General features: G+C 38.3%; 1 protein-coding gene across 1 annotated transcript; it reads left to right on the top strand.

Moving 5' to 3' along the window:
• Positions 1–2,186: 2,186 nt before the first annotated feature.
• Positions 2,187–16,332, top strand: gchfr (GTP cyclohydrolase I feedback regulator). Its single transcript, XM_053509835.1, has 3 exons — positions 2,187–2,345; positions 6,112–6,206; positions 15,535–16,332. Exons 1-3 carry the CDS (start codon positions 2,310–2,312, stop codon positions 15,671–15,673), a joined length of 270 nt encoding a protein of 89 aa, XP_053365810.1. The 5' UTR covers positions 2,187–2,309; the 3' UTR covers positions 15,674–16,332.
• The last annotated feature ends 4,620 nt before the right edge of the window (positions 16,333–20,952 follow it).

Genomic DNA, 20,952 nt, shown 5'->3' with positions numbered 1-20,952 from the left:
CTTTTATACCCTATATAGGGCAGCTTATCCCATTCCTCTCTGCGTAAACTCTTTTCTACTTCATAGTATTTAAACTGCTTCCTTCCGATGAGGACTCGTCTACTTCTATGGCTCTGGCGGACAGTCCTAAAATCCCTCCTTATTTCTTCAGATCCCTTTCTACCGTAATCTCACCTCACATTTGATGATAATAACAAATCTAATGTATAGTAGAATAATTAATTATTTTGTAAATAAAATATTATTAATTACTTCGCCATGCACGCTCCCTAAAAAAGGGGAAGTTGTGAACCTGTATACCTGCTTTGTGCTCAACTCAGCTGTTCTGAGTACAGTAGGTACAAATAAGGATTTGCTCCTTATTTGTACCTAGAGCTTACTCGTTATCTGGATTAAACTTATTTTCCAAAGAACATTTTAGGCCTAAAGGCCTAACCTTTCACTGTTGTTGCTTTGATTGTGATACTTATGATATATAATTGGTTTGATGAATATACTTGTGCGAATTTATATATAATTGAAGCCAAAGAAAATCTTCCACAGGTCTAGGGCTTGTTTTCAAACAATTTATAAACACATCTCTACAGTCTATTTAATGTATAAAAAAAAGAGAATCCTCCTTGTAAGGGATACAGGAGGTACAGTAAAATCCTCAGTAATTACTTTTTACTGATCAGAATAGAACCCGAGACAAACAAAAGGAAGTTGGGCAAAAGGGGGAAATACACCAATGCATTATTAAAACAGACTACTCTTAACAAACCAAAGGGACCAGGATGTACTCAACACCAGTGTTAAACAATCAGCAAACAGCTATTAGCTGGGCAACAGAAAGTCAATTAAGGCAGGAAACAAATAGGCAAATGGCCAAAACACATTATCTGTGCTGATTTTTTTTTATTCATATGATACAAAAAATGTGTGTGACAAAGGAGTCACTACTGAAGTTTATGCAACATGGAAGTGATCAAACTTGCTAACCTAAAAATTTCACTTCAGCTTTTTTAGAGAGATAATGGCCATGTTCTTGCATTATGAAGTCTTAATTATTCAAACAATAATAATTTGCAAAATAAAATGCAAATTTTCAAGTATTGATATAAAAATTAGTAAAAGCTTCTAGAAGCATATGACCTGTAAAAACTGTTGTACAAATTAAAGCATTCCATACAACATTAAGGATTTTTTCCCCATAATCACTAACAACAGTGGATTTGTTTAAATGCTACAATTAGACACACTTTATGTTATGTGTCCATGAAACATAAAAAAAAAATATATAGTTTATTCTGCTAATATTGCTTTTTGCAATCTGCCCCACAATTATTGTTAACACATATACCATTATGTTCCCAAATTGTCAGTAGTGTGTAAATGAGTGTGTGTGTGTGTGTGTGTGTGTGTGTGTGTGTGTGTCCTGCAATGGATTTGCACCCTGTTTAGGGTATACCCCACCTTGTGCCCTAAGTTTCCTGAGACCCAGTAGTCAAATATTATTAAGTGGTATAAACGATGAGACATATACCATTAAAATTCCAGGGATACCTCAGTGATTTGCATGAGAGAATTTTTGGGGGAAAAGCTCAACAAGCAAAAAATCTGTAGTGTCCGTAACCATGTCAAATTCATGTTCCAATATCTTGATGATTTTGCATTTTCGAATAATATTTGTTTTCAGATTTAGTTTTTTTCATGTGAAATCTAAATTGGCCAAGTTTCATATGAATGACAATTAGGACATATAAATGTGTATGCATATGTAGATAAACATTAGGTATTATGAAAAATAGTGTTATATGATCCTATATGAAAATTCACTTTTCCACCTAGTTGAAACATTTTTTTAGATCAGTAATACATTCTGGCCGCTAATTAATGTGTTTACTCACACAACTTTTTAATCAACTACATAATTATGGTGAATTAACATAACATTGAAACAGCGACATAAATTTCTTGTAAACGTTTAGTTATTTCATGTTTACCCTTTTCCCACTAAGATTTCACAAGACCTGACGCTGTTAAGTGTTAAATCCTGAATTGCTTCATGCTCTCTACCCTGACTCACTACTTTTGACATGTTTTTTTATAATGGACTTTCCGCTGCACGCAGCGCACTTCATGTCCAATAGGAACCTGTTCTGGACAGAGCCTCGCTCTCTGATTGGTCCGACGCGGTGGGTGTTGTTTCCGCATTCCGCCGTGATAGTGACCAGAGTGAAAGGCGCTGTCGCTAATCCTGCAGCGCGACACTGACTGACGTCCTTCGGGGGGAAACGCGACCCAGAGATCCGCATAGAAAACAGAAGATGCCGTACATTCTGATCAGCACACAGATCCGGCTGGTGTGTATTTCATATATGGGATAAACTTTGTATCTTTGACTGAAATGTGACTGCTGGACAGGTGTGTCAGGTTGCAGACAGGTTATACAGCATTAGACTTGACCGTTTGCTTTGGTAAAGACTTATCTAGAACTTATTTTTAAATACCTAAAACCGATACATTTTACTTTACATGAATGATCACGCAGCCGTTGTATTCAGCGCGCGCGCGCGCGCGTGTGTGTGTGTGTGTGTTGTTTCCGCAGCCTGTTTCTCTTCCTATCAGGGGACGAGTAGACTTTGGTCCATGAAGTAGATTGCAGGATTACAGTCGGCCAAAAACACAGTATTGGTGCTAAAAAGTGTCTCACCTAGGTGTAGTGTCAAATCTTTCAATGGTCTTAATTGTCATTGAGATGAACCCTGGCCAATTTAGACTTCACCTGAAACTTGAAAGAGTGTATTTTTTTCGAAAATGCTAAATTGGTAAGATACATTTTAACATCAATTGGGCATGGTTACGGACACTACAGATTTTTTGGCTTTTAAACTTTTACCAAGAACCATCTTACATGCAAAGCATAGTGGTAGCCCTGGAATTTTAACGGTATCTGTGTGAACGATCATTATTGGGCAGAATACAAAAAGCTATTTTTATTGAATAAACTATAGTTTTCTATGTTTTAAGTTCACATAACATAAGGTGTGTCTAATTACTGGTTTTAAACAAAACCCGGCGGCATGATGGCTTAGTGGTTAGCCTTGTACCTTAAGGGTCGAGGGTTTACTTGCCTTTATAAGAGGGCCTTTATAAAAACATATGTCTTGCATAAATTGTTGCTTAATCTTAAGTTGACTCAACTTGTAACTCAAACATTTAAGTCAGCTCAAGTAGTACTGTTTGTGTGCTCAATTAATCGTATTTCTTTAAGATTTGCTTAGCCCAGCTTTTCATCTACTCAAAAAGGTAAGTTGTCTCCCATAGACGTAGTATGTTAAAATTGTTGTTTTTTCATACTGTAAAAACAGGTTTGCCTAACAATACTCCGACAATTAAGCCACACAAACATTACTTTAAAAAAAAAAAACTAAAATTTTCCCAAACTACTCAAAGTTAGAACAGTGATCTGCATAAAACAGGAGAATATACATTCTATTCTGCTTAAAAAATCAATAAAACACCTGGAGACCACCAGAGGCTTATCACAGGCAGTATCTTACTGATTCTTTTACCATACAACATCATAGACATTTTAAAAACTAGCAAAGATTTGACTTTTAAAGACTATTTTTCAAAATGCGTCAGACACAAAAAGTAAATCTTTATGGCAACAAGAGTTTGTTTTTCAATATGTGAATCTAAAGGAAGCATGTCTCTCCGAGTCCAATAATAATGGTTCGAATGGTTTTATATGTGTACGTCCACTCCTTTTGGAATTCAATGTTTAGAGCACAGACCTGACCAAACATCATTTGCATTTAAAATTATTATTGTTTGAAGTGAGACAAATTAGTTACTTAAAATTTTTAGGGAAGCAAGATTGATCACTTCCATGTTGCATTAACTTCACAAGTAGCTTCTTTGGTATACACATTTTCTATATTATATGTATAATGAAAAAAAAAATCAGCACCAATACTGTGTTTTGGAGTATATGTCACTGTGTTCGAGTGAAGTGTTTGCTTCGTTCTTGTTTTTGTCAATAAATCGTAGATACAAGGCCTTTAATTATACACCAGAAATATGTTTCTAAAACTCCAGACTATTAATTATGAGATCAAAGGACAGAAATTCTTTCTCTCTCTCTTTCTCTCTTTTACTCAATGTGTGCGTGCATGTTTGTGTGTTTGCTCATGTGTGTGCGTGCGTGTCCGCGATAAAGGAAAATATATATTATTATAAAAACATTATTAAAAAATTAAAACAACTCGTTTTTGCCATACATTCGGTTGTTTGAGTTTGAGGCCAAAAGATGAATGAGAGAACGTGTCAAACTTTCAGCTTCATTATATGATTCTTACAACTAAATGGTTAAACAAGGTAAAGTAAGAGTCAGGTTTTTTTTTATGTTATAAACATATCTAGAGCTCAGGATTGTGCTATATAGAGTGACATAATTTTTATTCAGCACAACCTTTTATTTTAACCAACTATACAAACATGACTGAACAAAAAAAAAATGGGTCACACAGGCAAGGAAATACGCACGTGATCACATATTTTATTGTTGTTTTAGGTTGTTTCTATGACCATAAATAATAATAATAATAATGCTAATTGCTCATATTCCGGTAGTGTTAAATTAACACGTACTTTAAGAGCTACTAATCATTCAAATAACCAACCTACCAGTGCAAACACCTTTCAATTACATGTTCCAATATTTATGGTCACATGAAAAATGGATTGGTTCAACAAAATATGCCCCATTGAAATGTAAAGACCAGAAAATGACAGCTGAAGTGTGGATTGTCTGTCTTATATCTTTTTATCTCAGCCATAAAATGTCTTAAATGTATCGAGGAATAAATAAATTGGCCTTGATCATCCATGTTTTGTACCTTTAGTCTGTATCTTTTACCTGGATTTACTTTTAATAAGCTTTTTCAACAGATCCAATCCTTATTTTTTTGTACCTTTTAGCATGTAAAAATATCCATAATAAATGTCCAACTGTCCATGTGTTGGTACACAAATTAAAAAAGTAAGTTTAACATTTGAGAGTGCAAATATTCAGTATCCCCTATTCATCCATCTAGGAACCTCTGTAGTCCAACCGTGGTATTTCAATCCCCATTCGTAAATATAATCACCATTGTATTTATTCCTATTTTACAACCCATAGGACCTCCAGTCAACATTCACACACCGAGGGCAATTTGTGAATGCCAGTTAGCCTGATTTGCATGTCTTTGGACTGTGGGAGAAAACCAAAGTACCTACAAAAAAACCACCAAGCACAGGGAGAACATGCAAACTCCATGCACACAGACCCGGGACAGGAATCAAATTCAGACCCTTTACAATAGGTTCAAGGCGACAGTGCTAACCATTAAGCCACCATGCCACCTCGTTCAGTATACTAGATGTCCCAAAAATCTGGATCCATACTCAAATACAGTATGTAAATGCTACAGCATCATGTCTATGTGAAGAATATGTAAAGAATCCTGTCTTGCCTACATGAGAATGAATTCTAGTCAATCATTTGTTGTTAGTTTCAAAGCCATCTTGGGTCTAAAATAAATATATAAATATTTCATATAATGAAAATGGCTACAGTATATATACCCTACATATATAAAGATTACTTTACAGTAAGTGCTTTATTCCGGGTCACTAAACACTTTGCAAGACACCATGCACAAACATACACACTTAGGGGTTTGTTTTGGGAGGAGAGAAACTCCACACAGACAGTAATCCAAACTGAGGCTCGTCCTCAGGACACTGGTGCTGTGATGTAATAACACTACTTACTGTACCACCATGGAGAGTCGCTTACCTGTTCACATTTTCATGATCAGCATTACTTCTTATTGACGATTTTAGCTAAATTCTAAGAATTTTAAAATTAGTAACACATAAGTATAGTTAAATTTGTCTTGCACCTGGGTGGGTAACTGATCTACCCCAACCCTTATTGGGATGAAGCGCTTACTGAAAATGAATGAATATATCCAAATTCAGTTTCATTTATATCGACTTTATTGTTAATGCAGTTAATGTTCTTAACACCAAAAAAACTGTTAACATGATGACAGTGGAAAAACTGTATGCTTTCAGGAAACTGGGCCCACCATGGTAGGGGATGAGTTTTCAGATCCTGCTATCATGTCCTATCTGGGAGCAAGGAAAACTACCCAGCTGGGCAACAACTTGTAAGTGTTAAGCAGTACTACACCTAGCACAGAAGTGTCGGGGCATTTTCACATTGGGCACAACTATTTTGTACTTTGGCCATAAACGATTGCTCTCCCCTCGCCATCATTCACATTATTTTGTTCTCTGTTAATGGGTACACCTGTGACACCAAAATCTCAAGGGTAATGCTCTTGCGTGCTTTCCTACTTTATCAGCTCTTTCAGGACAGTGTCGAGCATCGGATGGGATTGACGTGTGCTACACACACAGACTGAGATTTAGGAGGAGACAGACGGCACTGATGATGTCGTGTTTAAACAGTGATCGGCTTCCGTTCTCAGGGAGAGATTGGCTTCCATATCTGATTCGATCCATGCCCGAGTACGCTGTATCGTTCTTAAGCACACCTTTTCCAGCAGCACGGTTCCTGAGCACAGAATGATTGTTCTCACTGATCAAAATGAACCAGACTTTGGGGTCAAGTCTTCTCGAAAACTATCCAAGGGCCCTATTGCGCCAAAATGAGTCTGAAAACGCCCTCAAACTCAGGGCCTGAATGAACACAGCTCATTAAGGCTTGTGTATTTATATTATAAGCATAATGTGTCCTAAATGTGAGCATACTGTGAGGTCAAATTGGCAATGGTGAACCACCCAGGACTGGAAATTTATTCACAACCTTCTGACTACGGCTGTCACTATCCCTTAAATATGCCCCTATATCTTATTTCTCTTGATTCTAGCAAAGGCAAAGCTTATACATTAAGTGAAACATACAGCAGCTTAATTGCTGATACTTACTTATTGGTCTTGCCTAGCGAATAAAACCTTGCCAGGGCTGCCAGCACTTGTTATACAGGAAACTGGGCAGCTCTAGCCAAAGCATGAATTTATTCCTGCCAGATCTTACATTATAATGCAGACCAAGCATGTAGACCTTTTGACCCAAACTATGTTGGTCAAAAGCTTATTATTGCCATATGGTGAGAGTTAACATACAATGTCATTTCCAATTTTACACAGTAGCTCTCCAACAGATAAACAAAAGTATTGTTCCTGTTTAATTTACCATAGGAAAACGAAGTAATACGTACGAAGGTTTATGTTAAAATTAGTGCTGTCAAAATTAGCGCGTTAACACATGCGATTAATTTGAAATATTTAATGCATTAAAAAAATTTAACGTAATTAACGCGGTTGCAGTTTTTTTTTATTTCCTGTTGTGGCCGACGTGTGTTCAATGTGCAAAGAAGTATGGATAAGACCAAGGAAGGACTTTTAGATGGAAAGTTTCAGTATGAAACTCTGCCGGATGGTTCTGTGGATAAAACAAAAGTAATCTGTACATTTTGCAAAGCCGAATTTAAATACCACAGAAGTAATTCGTCTTTGACATATCACTTAAAAGCAAAACACCCCACCGAAACAATCTCTACAGGGCCTTGTCAATGTAAATTGCATTGATTGTTTTGAAATTCAAATGACACAAATGGCACATACCTGTGTTTTTATTTCTGTAATAAATATGGCTTTCAAGCCAACAGTTAATTTGGAGGATATTGATGGTTTATTGCAGGTATGTTGTTTACATGAGAAAATCTGTGTTACAAGTTAAACAAAAATTCCAATAAACAATCATATTTGAATTTAAATAGTTTTATTGTCTTAAAATTGTCTTGAGTTTACATTAATTATTTACATTTACATTTCCAAAAAGTTTCAGTCTTTAAATTGTGATTAATCGCGATTAATTGCAAAAGACATGTGCGATTAATTAGTTAATTTTTTTTAATCGATTGACAGCACTAGTTAAAATACATTAAGTTGATGAAGTTTTTAAGATTTCCATTGACAAAACACATTCAGAATATTGTGTGTATATATAGGCAAATTACAGTATGTTTGTATTATATAGATTCAGATTAAAGCCCCTAAGTTTTAAACGACTAGTCGATCGGACCAGTTAAAGAACTAAATAATAAATATAATTACATTGAGCTTTGATAATAAGGAGTAATAATCTCCACTATTGTAAGAAAAAAATGTAAAGCATCACAGATCATTTGGCTATGTTTCCTGAAACCCTGCAGTCCCTGCTCCACATTTTGAGAAACATAAACATACAGTAAATCAGTAACCTTTCCAATACTCCTAGAAATCCAAACTATTTATTTAAATAAAACCACCATTGTTTGTTGAAAAACAAAGTATTCGAAAACATCTAAAGACAAAATTCGGAAAAACAGATTATCTCACCAGGGCCGATAAAACTAATGATAAGAATGCTGATTTTATCTTCAAAGTGCTTTCAGAGCAATTACGCTTAGTTTGTTGATCAAAAAGGAGATAGTCTCAGACTTATAGCACAAACATGTGATGGCTCTAGTGTTAGTAAGGAGCAAAAGCTGCCATAAAAAGGAAAAGTTCAGGACATGCACATTTCATACATCGCCATGTGCATCATCTACATCTGGTATTTAAACAAGCTGAGGCAGTGACATCACCAGTAAAATGTTGTTGTTTTTCCTAATTTAAATTTAAATGATTTTTCTGTAGATCTCTGAAGAGAACAGCTGTGCTAGAAAAGATGCCTGGATAAGATATGCCCACAATGCACATCCAAAACACAATGGAATATTTGCAGCTGTGCTCTCAAGACAGTGTATAAAACAAGCACATTCTGATAGAATGTTTCGGTAGTATCTGGTCATGTTTAGAGACTGACGGTCAGGGTAGTCAGAGGTATCTGCAGGGGACAGGGGATTCTAGAGTTGTCTTTCAATCTGTTTGACTTTTTAATGTCTTAAAAACATATCTAGAGTCAGCCAAACAAATTTATACACAGTTCAGAAAAAAAAGACTTTGACATATATCATATTAGTTAAGTATAATAATATTATCATATATACATAATACATATTATTATAATTATGTATAGCAATAGATTTAGTATTAAAATATTAATACCAGTATTTCTTTTTTCTGAAGTGTGTATACATTTCTTTGGATGACTTTTGTGTGGGGTGGGGGGGACAGGGGTAGCTCAGTGGTTAAGGCATTGGACTACGGTTTGGAAGATCCCAGGTTCAAACCCCACAACCACCAAGTTTCCACTATTGAGCCCTTGAGCAAGGCCCTTAACCCTCAACTGCTCAGATGTACAGTGGTGTGAAAAACTATTTGCCCCCTTCCTGATTTCTTATTCTTTTGCATGTTTGTCACACTTAAATGTTTCTGATCATCAAACACATTTAACTATTAGTCAAAGATAACACAAGTAAACACAAAATGCAGTTTTTAAATGATGGTTTTTATTATTTAGGGAGAAAAAAAATCCAAACTTACATGGCCCTGTGTGAAAAAGTAATTGCCCCCTAAACCTAATAACTGATTGGGCCACCCTTAGCAGCAATAACTGCAATCAAGTGTTTGCGATAACTTGCAATGAGTCTTTTACAGCGCTCTGGAGGAATTTTGGCCCACTCATCTTTGCAGAATTGTTGTAATTCAGCTTTATTTGAGAGTTTTCTAGCATGAACCGCCTTTTTAAGGTCATGCCACAACATCTCAATAGGATTCAGGTCAGGACTTTGACTAGGCCACTCCAAAGTCTTCATTTTGTTTTTCTTCAGCCATTCAGAGGTGGATTTGCTGGTGTGTTTTGGGTCATTGTCCTGCTGCAGCACCCAAGATCGCTTCAGCTTGAATTGACGAACAGATGGCCAGACATTCTCCTTCAGGATTTTTTGGTAGACAGTAGAATTCATGGTTCCATCTATCACAGCAAGCCATCCAGGTCCTGAAGCAGCACAACAACCCCAGACCATCACACTACCACCCCCATATTTTACTGTTGGTATGGTGTTCTTTTTCTGAAATGCTGTGTTACTTTTACGCCAGATGTAACGGGACACGCACCTTCCAAAAAGTTAAACTTTTGTCTCGTCGGTCCACAAGGTATTTTCCCAAAAGTCTTGGCAATCATTGAGATGTTTTTTAGCAAAATTGAGACGAGCCTTGATGTTCTTTTTGCTTAAGTGGTTTGCGCCTTGGAAATCTGCCATGCAGGCCGTTTTTGCCCAGTCTCTTTCTTTTGGTGGAGTCGTGAACACTGACCTTAATTGAGGCAAGTGAGGCCTGCAGTTCTTTAGTTGTTGTCCTGGGGTCTTTTGTGGCCTCTCGGATGAGTTGTCTCTGCGTTCTTGGGGTAATTTTGGTCGGCTGGCCACTCCTGGGAAGGTTCACCACTGTTCCATGTTTTTGCCATTTGTGGATAATGGCTCTCACTGTGGTTCGCTGGAGTCCCAAAGCTTTAGAAATGGCTTTATAACCTTTACCAGACTGATAGATCTCAATTACTTTTGTTCTCATTTTTTTCTGAATTTCTTTGGATCTTGGCATAATGTCTAGCTTTTGAGGTGCTTTTGGTCTACTTCTCTGTGTCAGGTAGCTCCTATTTAAGTGATTTTTTGATTGAAACAGGTGTGGCAGTAATCAGGCCTGGGGGTGACTACAGAAATTGAACTTTTAACTGTGATAAACCACAGTTAAGTTATTTTTTAACAAGGGGGGGCAATTACTTTTTCACACAGGGCCATGTAGATTTGGAGTTTTTTTTCTCCCTTAATAACATAATCTTCATTTAAAAACTGCATTTTGTGTTCAATTATGTTATCTTTGACTAATAGTTAACGGTTTTTGATGATTAGAAACATTTAAGTGTGACAAACATGCAAAAGAATAAGAAATCAGGAAGGGGGCAAATAGTTTTTCACACCACTGTATAATAAGATAAAAAAAAATGTAAGTTGCTCTGGATAAGAGCAAATGCCTAAATCTAATGTAAGTGTGTGTGTAAATTTACTTTTTTTTTTTTTCAAAACATATTTATTTAAATATATTTTTTTAAAAACAGTTATTGATGTCAGTTATTACAAAAATATTTGTATTTCTATCATTTTTATAATTGACTAATGTACATAAATGTACAACCAATATTTATTATTAACATAATATAATAAAAACTTCAAGCTCTGATACTGTATACTCATTTTGGAGATTGTGTAGTTGTTTTGTAGTGAAACCTCTGGGGGCAGCAGCCATGCCTTTCTTGAAAAAAGAAAATAAACAAATCAACAGGTTTAACTCATAACATATAACCTTATTGCTTACATAACATCTATTAACAAGCTTAATAGAGCAATCAGTCTCAAAGTGAGAGTAGGACAAAAAATGCCTAGCATAAGAAACTGGAAATCTGTGGATTTTAGTCTACGTAAGATAAAATCCTTATAAAAAGTTTAATTTATCATTTGAATGAATTATTTTATATTATAGCATGGAATAATCCTAATCATCGTGATTAGCCATAAGGAGCAGTCAGTAGTGAGATTGTTTTTTCACAGTTTTGTTTTACTGTTTTGTCATAAGAGCCTAAGGCAGCACACATCCATGGCTACAGAGCTGGGGTAATGGAAAATAAGAGGTGAAGAGGCAGGAGGAGTTAGGGTTGTACATGGTTCAGTACAGGAGGTGAAAGTCGCTGATGGATCTCAGCTGTAGTGGGACACAGCATGAAATTAGTGGCTGAGGCAGCAGGCAGAGGACGCCAAAGAGACAGTAGGAGGTTGGCTTTAACTGGGTCTTAGTGGGCTGCTCAGCAGCAGGAAATCGAGTCTGCAAACTAGAGAGACCATAAAATAAGTAAAGCACTTAATACACTACTCTGGCAGCTTTTGGTCACAGAGTGGCAGGTCAAAGAGAGTGAGTGATTATTGGCTGCCAGACCTGCTGAGTTCCACAGCCCCGTGCCTTGAGCATGTGTTGTCTGACTGTCTGCAGCACTGAAGGTGCTTAATGGGTACTATACATAGATTGATATTGTACTGTGAACAAGTAGTCCTGCCGTGAGAGGATCCATCTGTTAGCCCTTGCCATCCACTAAAGAGGCATGTGGTGGCAACCACAACAGTGGCAACCAACCAAGTAGTATTTTAACTCTTCTCTTCTGAGGGCCTCTCGCCCAATTGTGATATAATATTCTTCAGTTGGGAAGAGGTTTTGCAGGACTGAGTGATCCTCGCCATTGAAGTCTTGGCACCGCATGACGTCAAGGCCTGGCTCAGAGGAATGAGTATGGACAGGAATGGGTGATCAAAGTCTGGGTTGCACAGGACTGGGAAGCTGTTGAGGCACGTCTTCAGCTCCTGGAAAACCCAGTCTTGCTGCTTCAGTTGACCACATGTGTTTAAGTTGGCACTTACTGGTTAAATTAAAGAGGGGGGCTTACTTGAAGGAGAAGTAAGGGATGAATCATTTATAATATTCCTCAATAGGCATATTTCTGTTTCTTGATGGTTAGTCTTAGATATGTTCGGACTTCTTCGATGTTTTTTAGTAAGCCGCCCCAGAAGACACTTCTTAATGATATGGTTGACATCAGTCCTGCTCTCCTGAGTTCTTCCAGGACCTTCTCCAGTTGATCCTGATGATGGTCCTCCCAAGCTCTTGAGTGGATGATGATGTCAAGTTAGGCGGCAGGGTGTGGATAGTGGTGTTGTTGGTGTGATGTCTATAAGTCTTTTGAAGGTAGCAGGAGCCCTACCCTGGTCTTACTGTATGCAAGTACCCATTAGTGGGTCTCTGTTAGTACTGACATCCCTTCAGCTTCGGGAGTGAGGGCTACCTGCCTGTACAATTTTGTTGAGTTCATGGTAGAAATGTAGCACAATCTTTCCACACATTCTATTAGGTCATTACCTCGAGGCAAATTCTATTAGGTCATTAGCCAAGAATTTACCTGGTTTGGATACCTGGTTTAGATGCCACAGGTGGATTGACCCTGGCCATTTTACCCACCTCTGCTTTGACAGCATGATAGTGGGCTTCCAGGGTTTATTAAGGCTACTGTCTGATGACCATTCCTGGAGGTCTTTCAATGTCATGTTTGAGAACGTGCATGAGCCACAGTTCAGGTGCGGACATGTCCCGGTATCTGTCAATCAGCTCACTTAGCTTCTGATGTTGTGTAATGTGTAAGGTCCTGGACCTGGAGGTACTGGACCTTGTGGTTCTGCATAAAGAGTGGTAAGGGCTGAGACAGCATGTAATTTTTCACTTTTAAAGTAAATTGGCATGATACAGCATTTTCTCGTATCAGGTTGTTGCAGAAGACATTTCAGCACTGGAAAGAATCAGCAACCATAGATCCCCTGGTTGGAAATCTCTGAGTCTCTGGATAGTACCGGGCAGTTATACACTCACTGCAGTTCTGCTTAGGCTCGCAACATGTGTGGGGTTTCCCGGACTGCAACCAGACTGCAGGGAAGCAGGAGCTAAAAAAAAAATCATACTTCCCTATCTCCTAATGCCAAGATGGGAGCTCCTTCGATTATGACTCATTCTGACAGTGCTGACATTGGGTTGTCATGTGTTGATTCCTCTTCCACAGGCCCATACATAGGGTCACGTTGAGGGCTGGGAAAGGCTATGCTTCACTACCTGTGAGACTGTGAACTCAAATGTCTCCTAGAATGCCTCATCATGGGGAGTAAGCTTGCAAAGTAGTCTTTGAGCATCATGACAGTGGTCAGGAAGAGGCATGCCTCGAAGCTGTAGCTACTTAGCCAAGTTAGCTTCTGTGTAGCAGCTTCTGGTTGCAGGTTGCCTCCAGGAGGTGCCAGATATACTGCTTTGCAGAGGGACTATCTCTTGTACTTGAGTCTGATGCGCACATTCTCCACCAGTCACAGAGAGATGGGGTAGCAAAAAAATAAGTTATTTTAGGGGGAACTTATACACTTATATACACTCACCTAAAGGATTTTCAGGAACACCATACTAATACGATGTTTGACCCCCTTTTGCCTTCAGAACTGCCTCAATTCTACAGGGCATTGATTCAGAAAATGTTGGCCCATATTAATAGGATAAATCTTGCAGTTGATGGAGATTTGTGGGATGCACATCCAGGGCACGAAGCTCCTGTTTCACCACATCCCAAAGATGCTCTTGAGATCTGGTGACTGTGGTGGCCATTTTAGTACAGTGAACTCATTGTCATGTTCAAGAAACCAATTTGAAATGATTCGAGCTTTGTGACATGGTGCATTATCCTGCTGGAAGTAGCCATCAGAGGATGGGTACATGGTGGTCATAAAGGAATGAGCATGCTCAGAAACAATGCTCAGGTAGCCCATGGCATTTACAGTTAATGATGCCCAATTGGCACTAAGGAGCCTAAAGTGTGCCAAGAAAACATCCCCCACACCATTACACCACCACCACCAGTCTGCACAGTGGTAACAAGGCATGATGGATCCATGTTCTCATTCTGTTTACACCAAATTCTGACTCTACCATTTGAGTGTCTCAACAGAAATCGAGACTCATCAGACCAGGCAACATTTTTCCAGTCTTCAACTGTCCAATTTTGGTGAGCTCGTGCAAATTGTAGCCTCTTTTTCCTATTTGTAGTGGAGATGAGTGGTACCTGGTGGGGTCTTCTGCTGTTGTAGCCCATCCGCCTCAAGGTTGTGCGTATTGTGGCTTCACAAATGCTTTGCTGCATACCTCAATGTTGTAACAAGTGGTTATTTCAGTCAAAGTTGCTCTTCTATCAGCTTGAACCAGACGCCCATTTTCCTCTGACCTCTAGCATCAACAAGGCATTTTTACCCACAGGACTGCCGGCATACTGGATGTTTTTCCCTTTTTAAACAATTCTTTGTAAACCCTAGAAATGGTTGTGCGTGAAAATCCCAGTAACTGAGCAGATTGTGAAATACTCAGACCGGCCCGTCTGGCACCAACAACCATGCCACGCTCAAAATTGCTTAAATCGCCTTTCTTTTCCATTCTGCCATTCAGTTTGGAGTTCAGGAGATTGTCTTGACCATTGAAGCAACTGCCATGTGATTGGTTGATTAGATAATTGCATTAATGAGAAATTGAACAGGTGTTCCTAATAATCATTTAGGTGAGTGTATAAGTTAGGTATCATTTATAAGTGTTTTAAAGTAGTCTTCTTGGTACTTGTCAATCACAGATTCATTATTTCCAAAAAAAAAGGAATATAATAATAATAATCATAATAATAATAATATGGTTTGGTTGACAGTGCCTGATTTTCTTACTGTTTATCCTTTATCAGGATTTGCTACTGAATAATACATTTAGAAAATTTTAAACAAATTCTAGGTAAAATCAAAAATTTACAACTATTTGCTGTACAGGTCATAGGCATGCATGCTGAATGCTAATGAATTAATGTTTGTGACACTAAATGTCAGCGTTAACTGAGCCACTCTAAATTAATTAAATATTTATATGTTTGTTCTCTTGCAGTTCAGAATACCATGTGGATGAACCGCCACGATTAGTCCTGGACAAGCTTGAGAAAAAAGGCTTCAGAGTTGTGTCCATGACAGGAGTTGGTCAGTCTTTGGTGTGGTGCCTTCACAAAGAGACCCCACAACATTTTTAAAAAGAAGTCATGGTAAAACAGAAGGATATATGTCTAAACGTAAAAAAAAAAAAAAAAAAGCCTACTTTTTTAAATGTGAAAATCTTTTATTACTGCACCCGGAGAACTTCTCTCTTTCTAAAGTTAAGCCAGTGCAAGGCAAGTCAGTCCAATAGTAATTGCTGTTTATTCCGGTTTAGGCATATTTAAATGTATGTACTTTATATTTCCCAAATGAAGGTTAAATAATGAGGTTTACATGTTTATCTTTAAGAATGCTTAAAAAATCTAATTTTTGTGGTTTTGGAGAATCACAATATTAATTTTAGCTAAAATGTTAAACTCATTCCACCACATACATTGCCATCCAAACAAAATGTCACTAAGTCAGTTTTTTGCTTTTTTACCATTGTGACATATCCTTAGTTGTTTGCATTTTTTGCCTAACTGTGTAAACCATTTGTGTTTTACTCTACCACATCACTGCACAATTCAGTATACCACCTCATTCCAATATCTGATTTAAATCAAGGGTTTCTCAGCAAAATGTGAGAAAACACAAATCTCTGTAAGGTAATGAATGACCTTCTAGGACCTGTTTAACAACATTGTTGTACTGTAAATGTAAAATGAAATGTGTGCTCCCACAGAAGGACTAAATAAAAACGTTTTGAAGAAAATGTCATGTGAGCATTAAGGTGGGGTTCTCATGCATATACTGTACATAGACGTATGTATGTCTGTATATATGCAGTCCCCTGGAAGGAGTTGAGTGCTTTCTTCTCCACTTCCTCCATGTACATGTTAGCCACAATAGGTGGGAATGGCGCAGCCAAGTGTCTGTCTTTACGAGTCATCTCTGTCAGTGAAGTAGGTGGTGTTGAGACATAGGTCTAGGAGAGATCAGATCTGGCCCAGGTGGAGGCTCCTTCTAGTGTTGATGGTGCTGTGTTCTTCCAACCTCCTCCTAACAGCTCTTATAACATCAGTGGTGGTAATGCTGGTAAAGAGTTATGGAATTTCAGTTTCAGTCCTCAGAACGAAATCTTCTACATTTAGTTGCAGGCTATTTAGCAATATTTTATGTTACATGTTACTGAGTAAGTGACAGGCCTTTGCAGACAGGGGAGTATTCTTGATCCTGGCGAATAGAAATATGTGTATTCTTCAGTTTTAGAATGACTAAAACAGCAATGTTACACAGGACACTTGTGCAGCAATTTCAGGTTACCCCCCTTTGCAGGGAAGGCATATGGCCCCTACCAGATATCTGCACCTTTCTTCCATTTTGTTAGACAAGGCCTAAGCACCACATTATCATCCCAACCAAATTGTTGCATGAGCAACATGCTAACTGATTGAAACATAATTCTAAAGGGTTTAACCTACTAAACACAACCAAAACATTGTCCATTGGGCAGGGAAGTACATTAGATCAGTAACCAATAAAAGCATCGCAGAGATGCAACTTTCTATTTCACCAGCCTGCTGAGGGTTTAGGGCTCCACTGACCCAACGAGGGTGTTGGACAGAGGCATGATCAAAAAGGTAAACACCATTAAACTAAATTTCTATGTGTATTAACATAGGGGTAAGGGGTAGAATTGGGATTGGGCTTAAATCTGCAATAGGTAAGCAGCTTGGTGTGAAGAAATCAACTGTGGGAGCAATTATTAGAAAATGTAAGACATACAAGACCACTGATAATCTCCCTCGATCGGGGGCTTCACACAAGATCTCATCCCATGGGGTCAAAAAGATCACAAGAACTGTGAGCAAAAATCCCAGAACCACACGGGGGGACCTAGTGAATGACCTACAGAGAGCTGGGACCAAAGTAACAAAGGCTACCATCAGTAACACACTGCGCCGCCAGGGACTCGAATCCTGCAGTGCCAGACGTGTCCCCCTGCTTAAGCCAGTACCTGTCAAGGCCCGTCTGAAGTTTGCTAGAGAGCATTTGGATGATCCAGAAGAGGACTGGGAGAATGTCACATGGTCAGATAAAACCCAAATAGAACTTCGTGTTTGGAAGAGAAAGAATGCTGAGTTTCATCCAAAAAACACCATACCTACAGTACGGCGATGCTAGGGGTGCTTTAGAGCTGTTTTTCTGCAACCAGGACAAGTGATCCATGTAAATCAGTAAAGAATGAATGGGGCCATGTATCGTGAGATTTCGAGTGAAAACCTCCTTCCATCAGCAAAGGCATTAAAGATAAAACATGGCTGGGTCTTTCAGCATGACAATGATCCCAAAAACACCGCCCGGGTAACGTGGCTTCGTAAGAAGCATTTCAAGGTCCCAGGGACCGTTAAGGCCAATGGTGACCATTGTATTTATTCCCATTTTTACGACCATGGCAGGACCTCCAGTCAACATTCACATGCTCATTTACACACCACGGGCAATTTGGGGACACCAACTAGCCTAAACTGCATGTCTTTGGACTGTGGGAGGAAACTGCAAGACCCAGAGGAAACCCACCAAGTGAACCCGGACCCTGCTGTGCAGGCTGATTAGTGTTTCCAAATTGCCCATGGTGTATGATTAAGTGTATATTTGCCTGTGTCCTGCGATGGGATCCAGTGTGTTCCCCACCTTGCCCCCTTAGTGTCCCAGGATAGGCTCCATGGTGCTCCTGACCCTCCACAGGATGAACGATATGGAAAATGGATAATAAAGTTATTAGTGCACCCAAATAAGGTGAGTTTTTTCTTACATAATTTATACTTATAGAATTTGAGTCATGGTGGATAAAGAATTCAGGAAAATGTTTAGAGGAGTAAAATGACATTTGATATAAAACAGAATTCTGAATATGAAAGTGGCCAAAAGCTGACTTCAGTTTCACTTAAAGCCTGCATCAACCAAAACACCACAAAAATCTATTGGTAATGAAACTGTACTGAGGAACATTGTTTCCAATAAATTAGACATAAATCAAGTCAAAAAAGACTATTTTTAAAAAGCAGTTTTCATGATTTTCATGGTTAAGTCTTGATTCATTTTACCATGAATGATATTGATTGTTTAAACCAGTTAATTGCTTACCGAAGATATGGGAATGTTGTGCTTGTTTATTTGGTATCTTGGTTTATGAAGATTACAGTTTAAGAGGCTGAATTGTTTTTTGGCAATATGAAAAATGTTTTACAGATGTTTCATCAATTTTACAAGCAACAAAACTGATCAAATAGTGGATTCTAAGATATTATTCCTGATACAATTGTTCTAGCTGGAATTGATAGAACCCTGCAAAATGTCACACGGTGCCTTATGTCAATTAAATGTGATAGAATGATCACGAAATATTGTTCTGAAGTATGTTTTCCATGTTTCTGATTATTGTCTTGTTACAGGAAAAACACTTAACTTTTAGCACAAACCTTTGCAAAAACTACTTTGTTTCATTCACTAGTTTTTGTAACTTTAATTGCATTAAAAATTGGCTCTTAAGTGGAAAGAAACCTGCAGCCAATACCAAAAGTAGAAGCAATCAACTTAAAGTATTATCACACCATATGCCAGGGAAAGTGATGTAAGCATTTGCCTGCAGTTGTTTATGTTGGGATTTCCTTTTTTCCAGTCCTGAATGGCTAAAGCTCTACACATTAGGTTCTGCTCTACTAAACATCAGGTTCATCAAATGAAGGAACAAGCATCCTGTGCTCCTCTTTAAACATACTGTACTACAAACCTTAAGCACAGTGTCTGGTTTAATTAGAAACTCCTTCTCAGTTATCAATTTGCCAAATATTTATGCAGAGCTCTCCTCACTTGGCTCTAAATGTGTACCTCCACCATTACTTGGCCTGTAATTTGTTCCATTAACACCAAAGTGTCTAATAATCTTTCCCTAAGGAACATGCTTGGGACTTCCAAGCATTCTACCCTCTAATGACCTTATACTGTAGCTAGTATATGAAGGTGATTTCTGGGGAGATGGACACGTTAACACAAGGTGATAATAATAGCAGCGGTGGATGCCTTGGGAGTCTTCAGAGTGCAGAAGCTGATCTGGCTCATCCCTCCAGCAGGACTCGTGTGTGCGTGTGTGTGGATGGGCCGAGTGTAATTGGGTTTCCTGTGTTGTAATTTGAAAACTACTTTCCAGGGATGTGATAGAGCCAAGCTCGTAAACAGAACCATGTGACTGGAACGTTGCAGTGAACAACAAAAATAGAGTGAGAGCAGCATGGCTCTGAGATGGGTATTGTGTAACAGGAAGATGGATTTGTTAGGACTTTGGGAGGTGTGACTCAAAGATGAATGGCAGCATGGAACCTTGGAAAAATGTATAATAATGTCTGGTTGTGTGATGTTGTTTGGAAAAATGGTAAAGGATGGAAAACAGCCCAATGTCAAAGATTCATGCATTCATTTATCTACAGGAAACACTTTCTCCTGTGCGGAATTGCAGTGGATCAGGAGTTTATTCCAGAAACCGTTTCCCCTGCAATGGGACCCCAGTCCATCACAAGGCACCATGCACACACATGTATTTACACCCATGAGAAATTTAGAGAAGCCAAGTCATTTGATAGGGAAAAGTTAATAAAAGTGTCGTAGTCATAAGTTTACATACACTCATCATGAACATGAAAGTCATTGCAAGTTTAGGCCTTGTATAATTATTTGAACTTTTCTTTTTCTGGGGCAGAATCACTGCACAACATTTATTTTAAAAAGAAAAAAAAAAAAAAGCTAAATGGGTTTTTTTTTTAATCAAAGGTGCGAGGTTATACATACAAGGTGAAAAATATACAACCACACACCTAATTATTAATTGAGTGGTGCCAAAAATCCTGAAATGTCTTTTAATTAGCCAACCCATGGCCTCTTCACTTCTGTTAGTGATTAATTACAGCTGGTTGTTTCTCTGTGCCAACATACAATGGGTTTGTTTGACAGCACTTACCGGATTGAGCTAAATACTGTGCATTGAGGGAAAGGAAAAAAAGAGCATGGCAGATTTAAGATAAAATAAATCTTTATTAATCCCAAAAGAAATTTACACAAGTCAAGAATGTGTCTCAGAGCGATTTCTAAACAACTGCAGATTCCAAGATCAGTAAAAGAAAGAAAGTTACTGGGAGGTGCAAAAACATGGTCAAGGTCTGGAAGACAGCCCAAACTATCACCCTGTCACATCTGAGAAAAATTGCTTTGGATGATCAGACACAGCCAGGAACCACCAAGACACAGGCCTGCCATGAACTAGAAGCTCCTGGAACACTAGTTTCACAGTCAAACAAGATTTATATCACCATGGACAGAAAGGCAGGAAAGCCATAAA

The sequence above is a fragment of the Clarias gariepinus genome, chromosome 13 (assembly GCF_024256425.1).
Source record: "Clarias gariepinus isolate MV-2021 ecotype Netherlands chromosome 13, CGAR_prim_01v2, whole genome shotgun sequence".
NCBI classification, from domain to species: Eukaryota; Metazoa; Chordata; class Actinopteri; order Siluriformes; family Clariidae; genus Clarias; species Clarias gariepinus.
The sequence above is the reverse complement of the archived record's forward strand: the minus strand, read 5'-3'. Positions and strand labels throughout refer to the sequence as shown.

What these genes read in the sequence shown, in the direction of transcription:
- gchfr (XM_053509835.1), top strand. Translation starts at nt 2,310, where the DNA reads ATGCCGTACATTCTGATCAGCACACAGATCCGGCTG. An exon ending in TCAGCACACAGATCCGGCTG is followed by an intron (nt 2,346 to 6,111) that starts GTGTGTATTTCA and finishes GTATGCTTTCAG; the next exon opens with GAAACTGGGCCCACCATGGT. An exon ending in ACCCAGCTGGGCAACAACTT is followed by an intron (nt 6,207 to 15,534) that starts GTAAGTGTTAAG and finishes GTTCTCTTGCAG; the next exon opens with TTCAGAATACCATGTGGATG.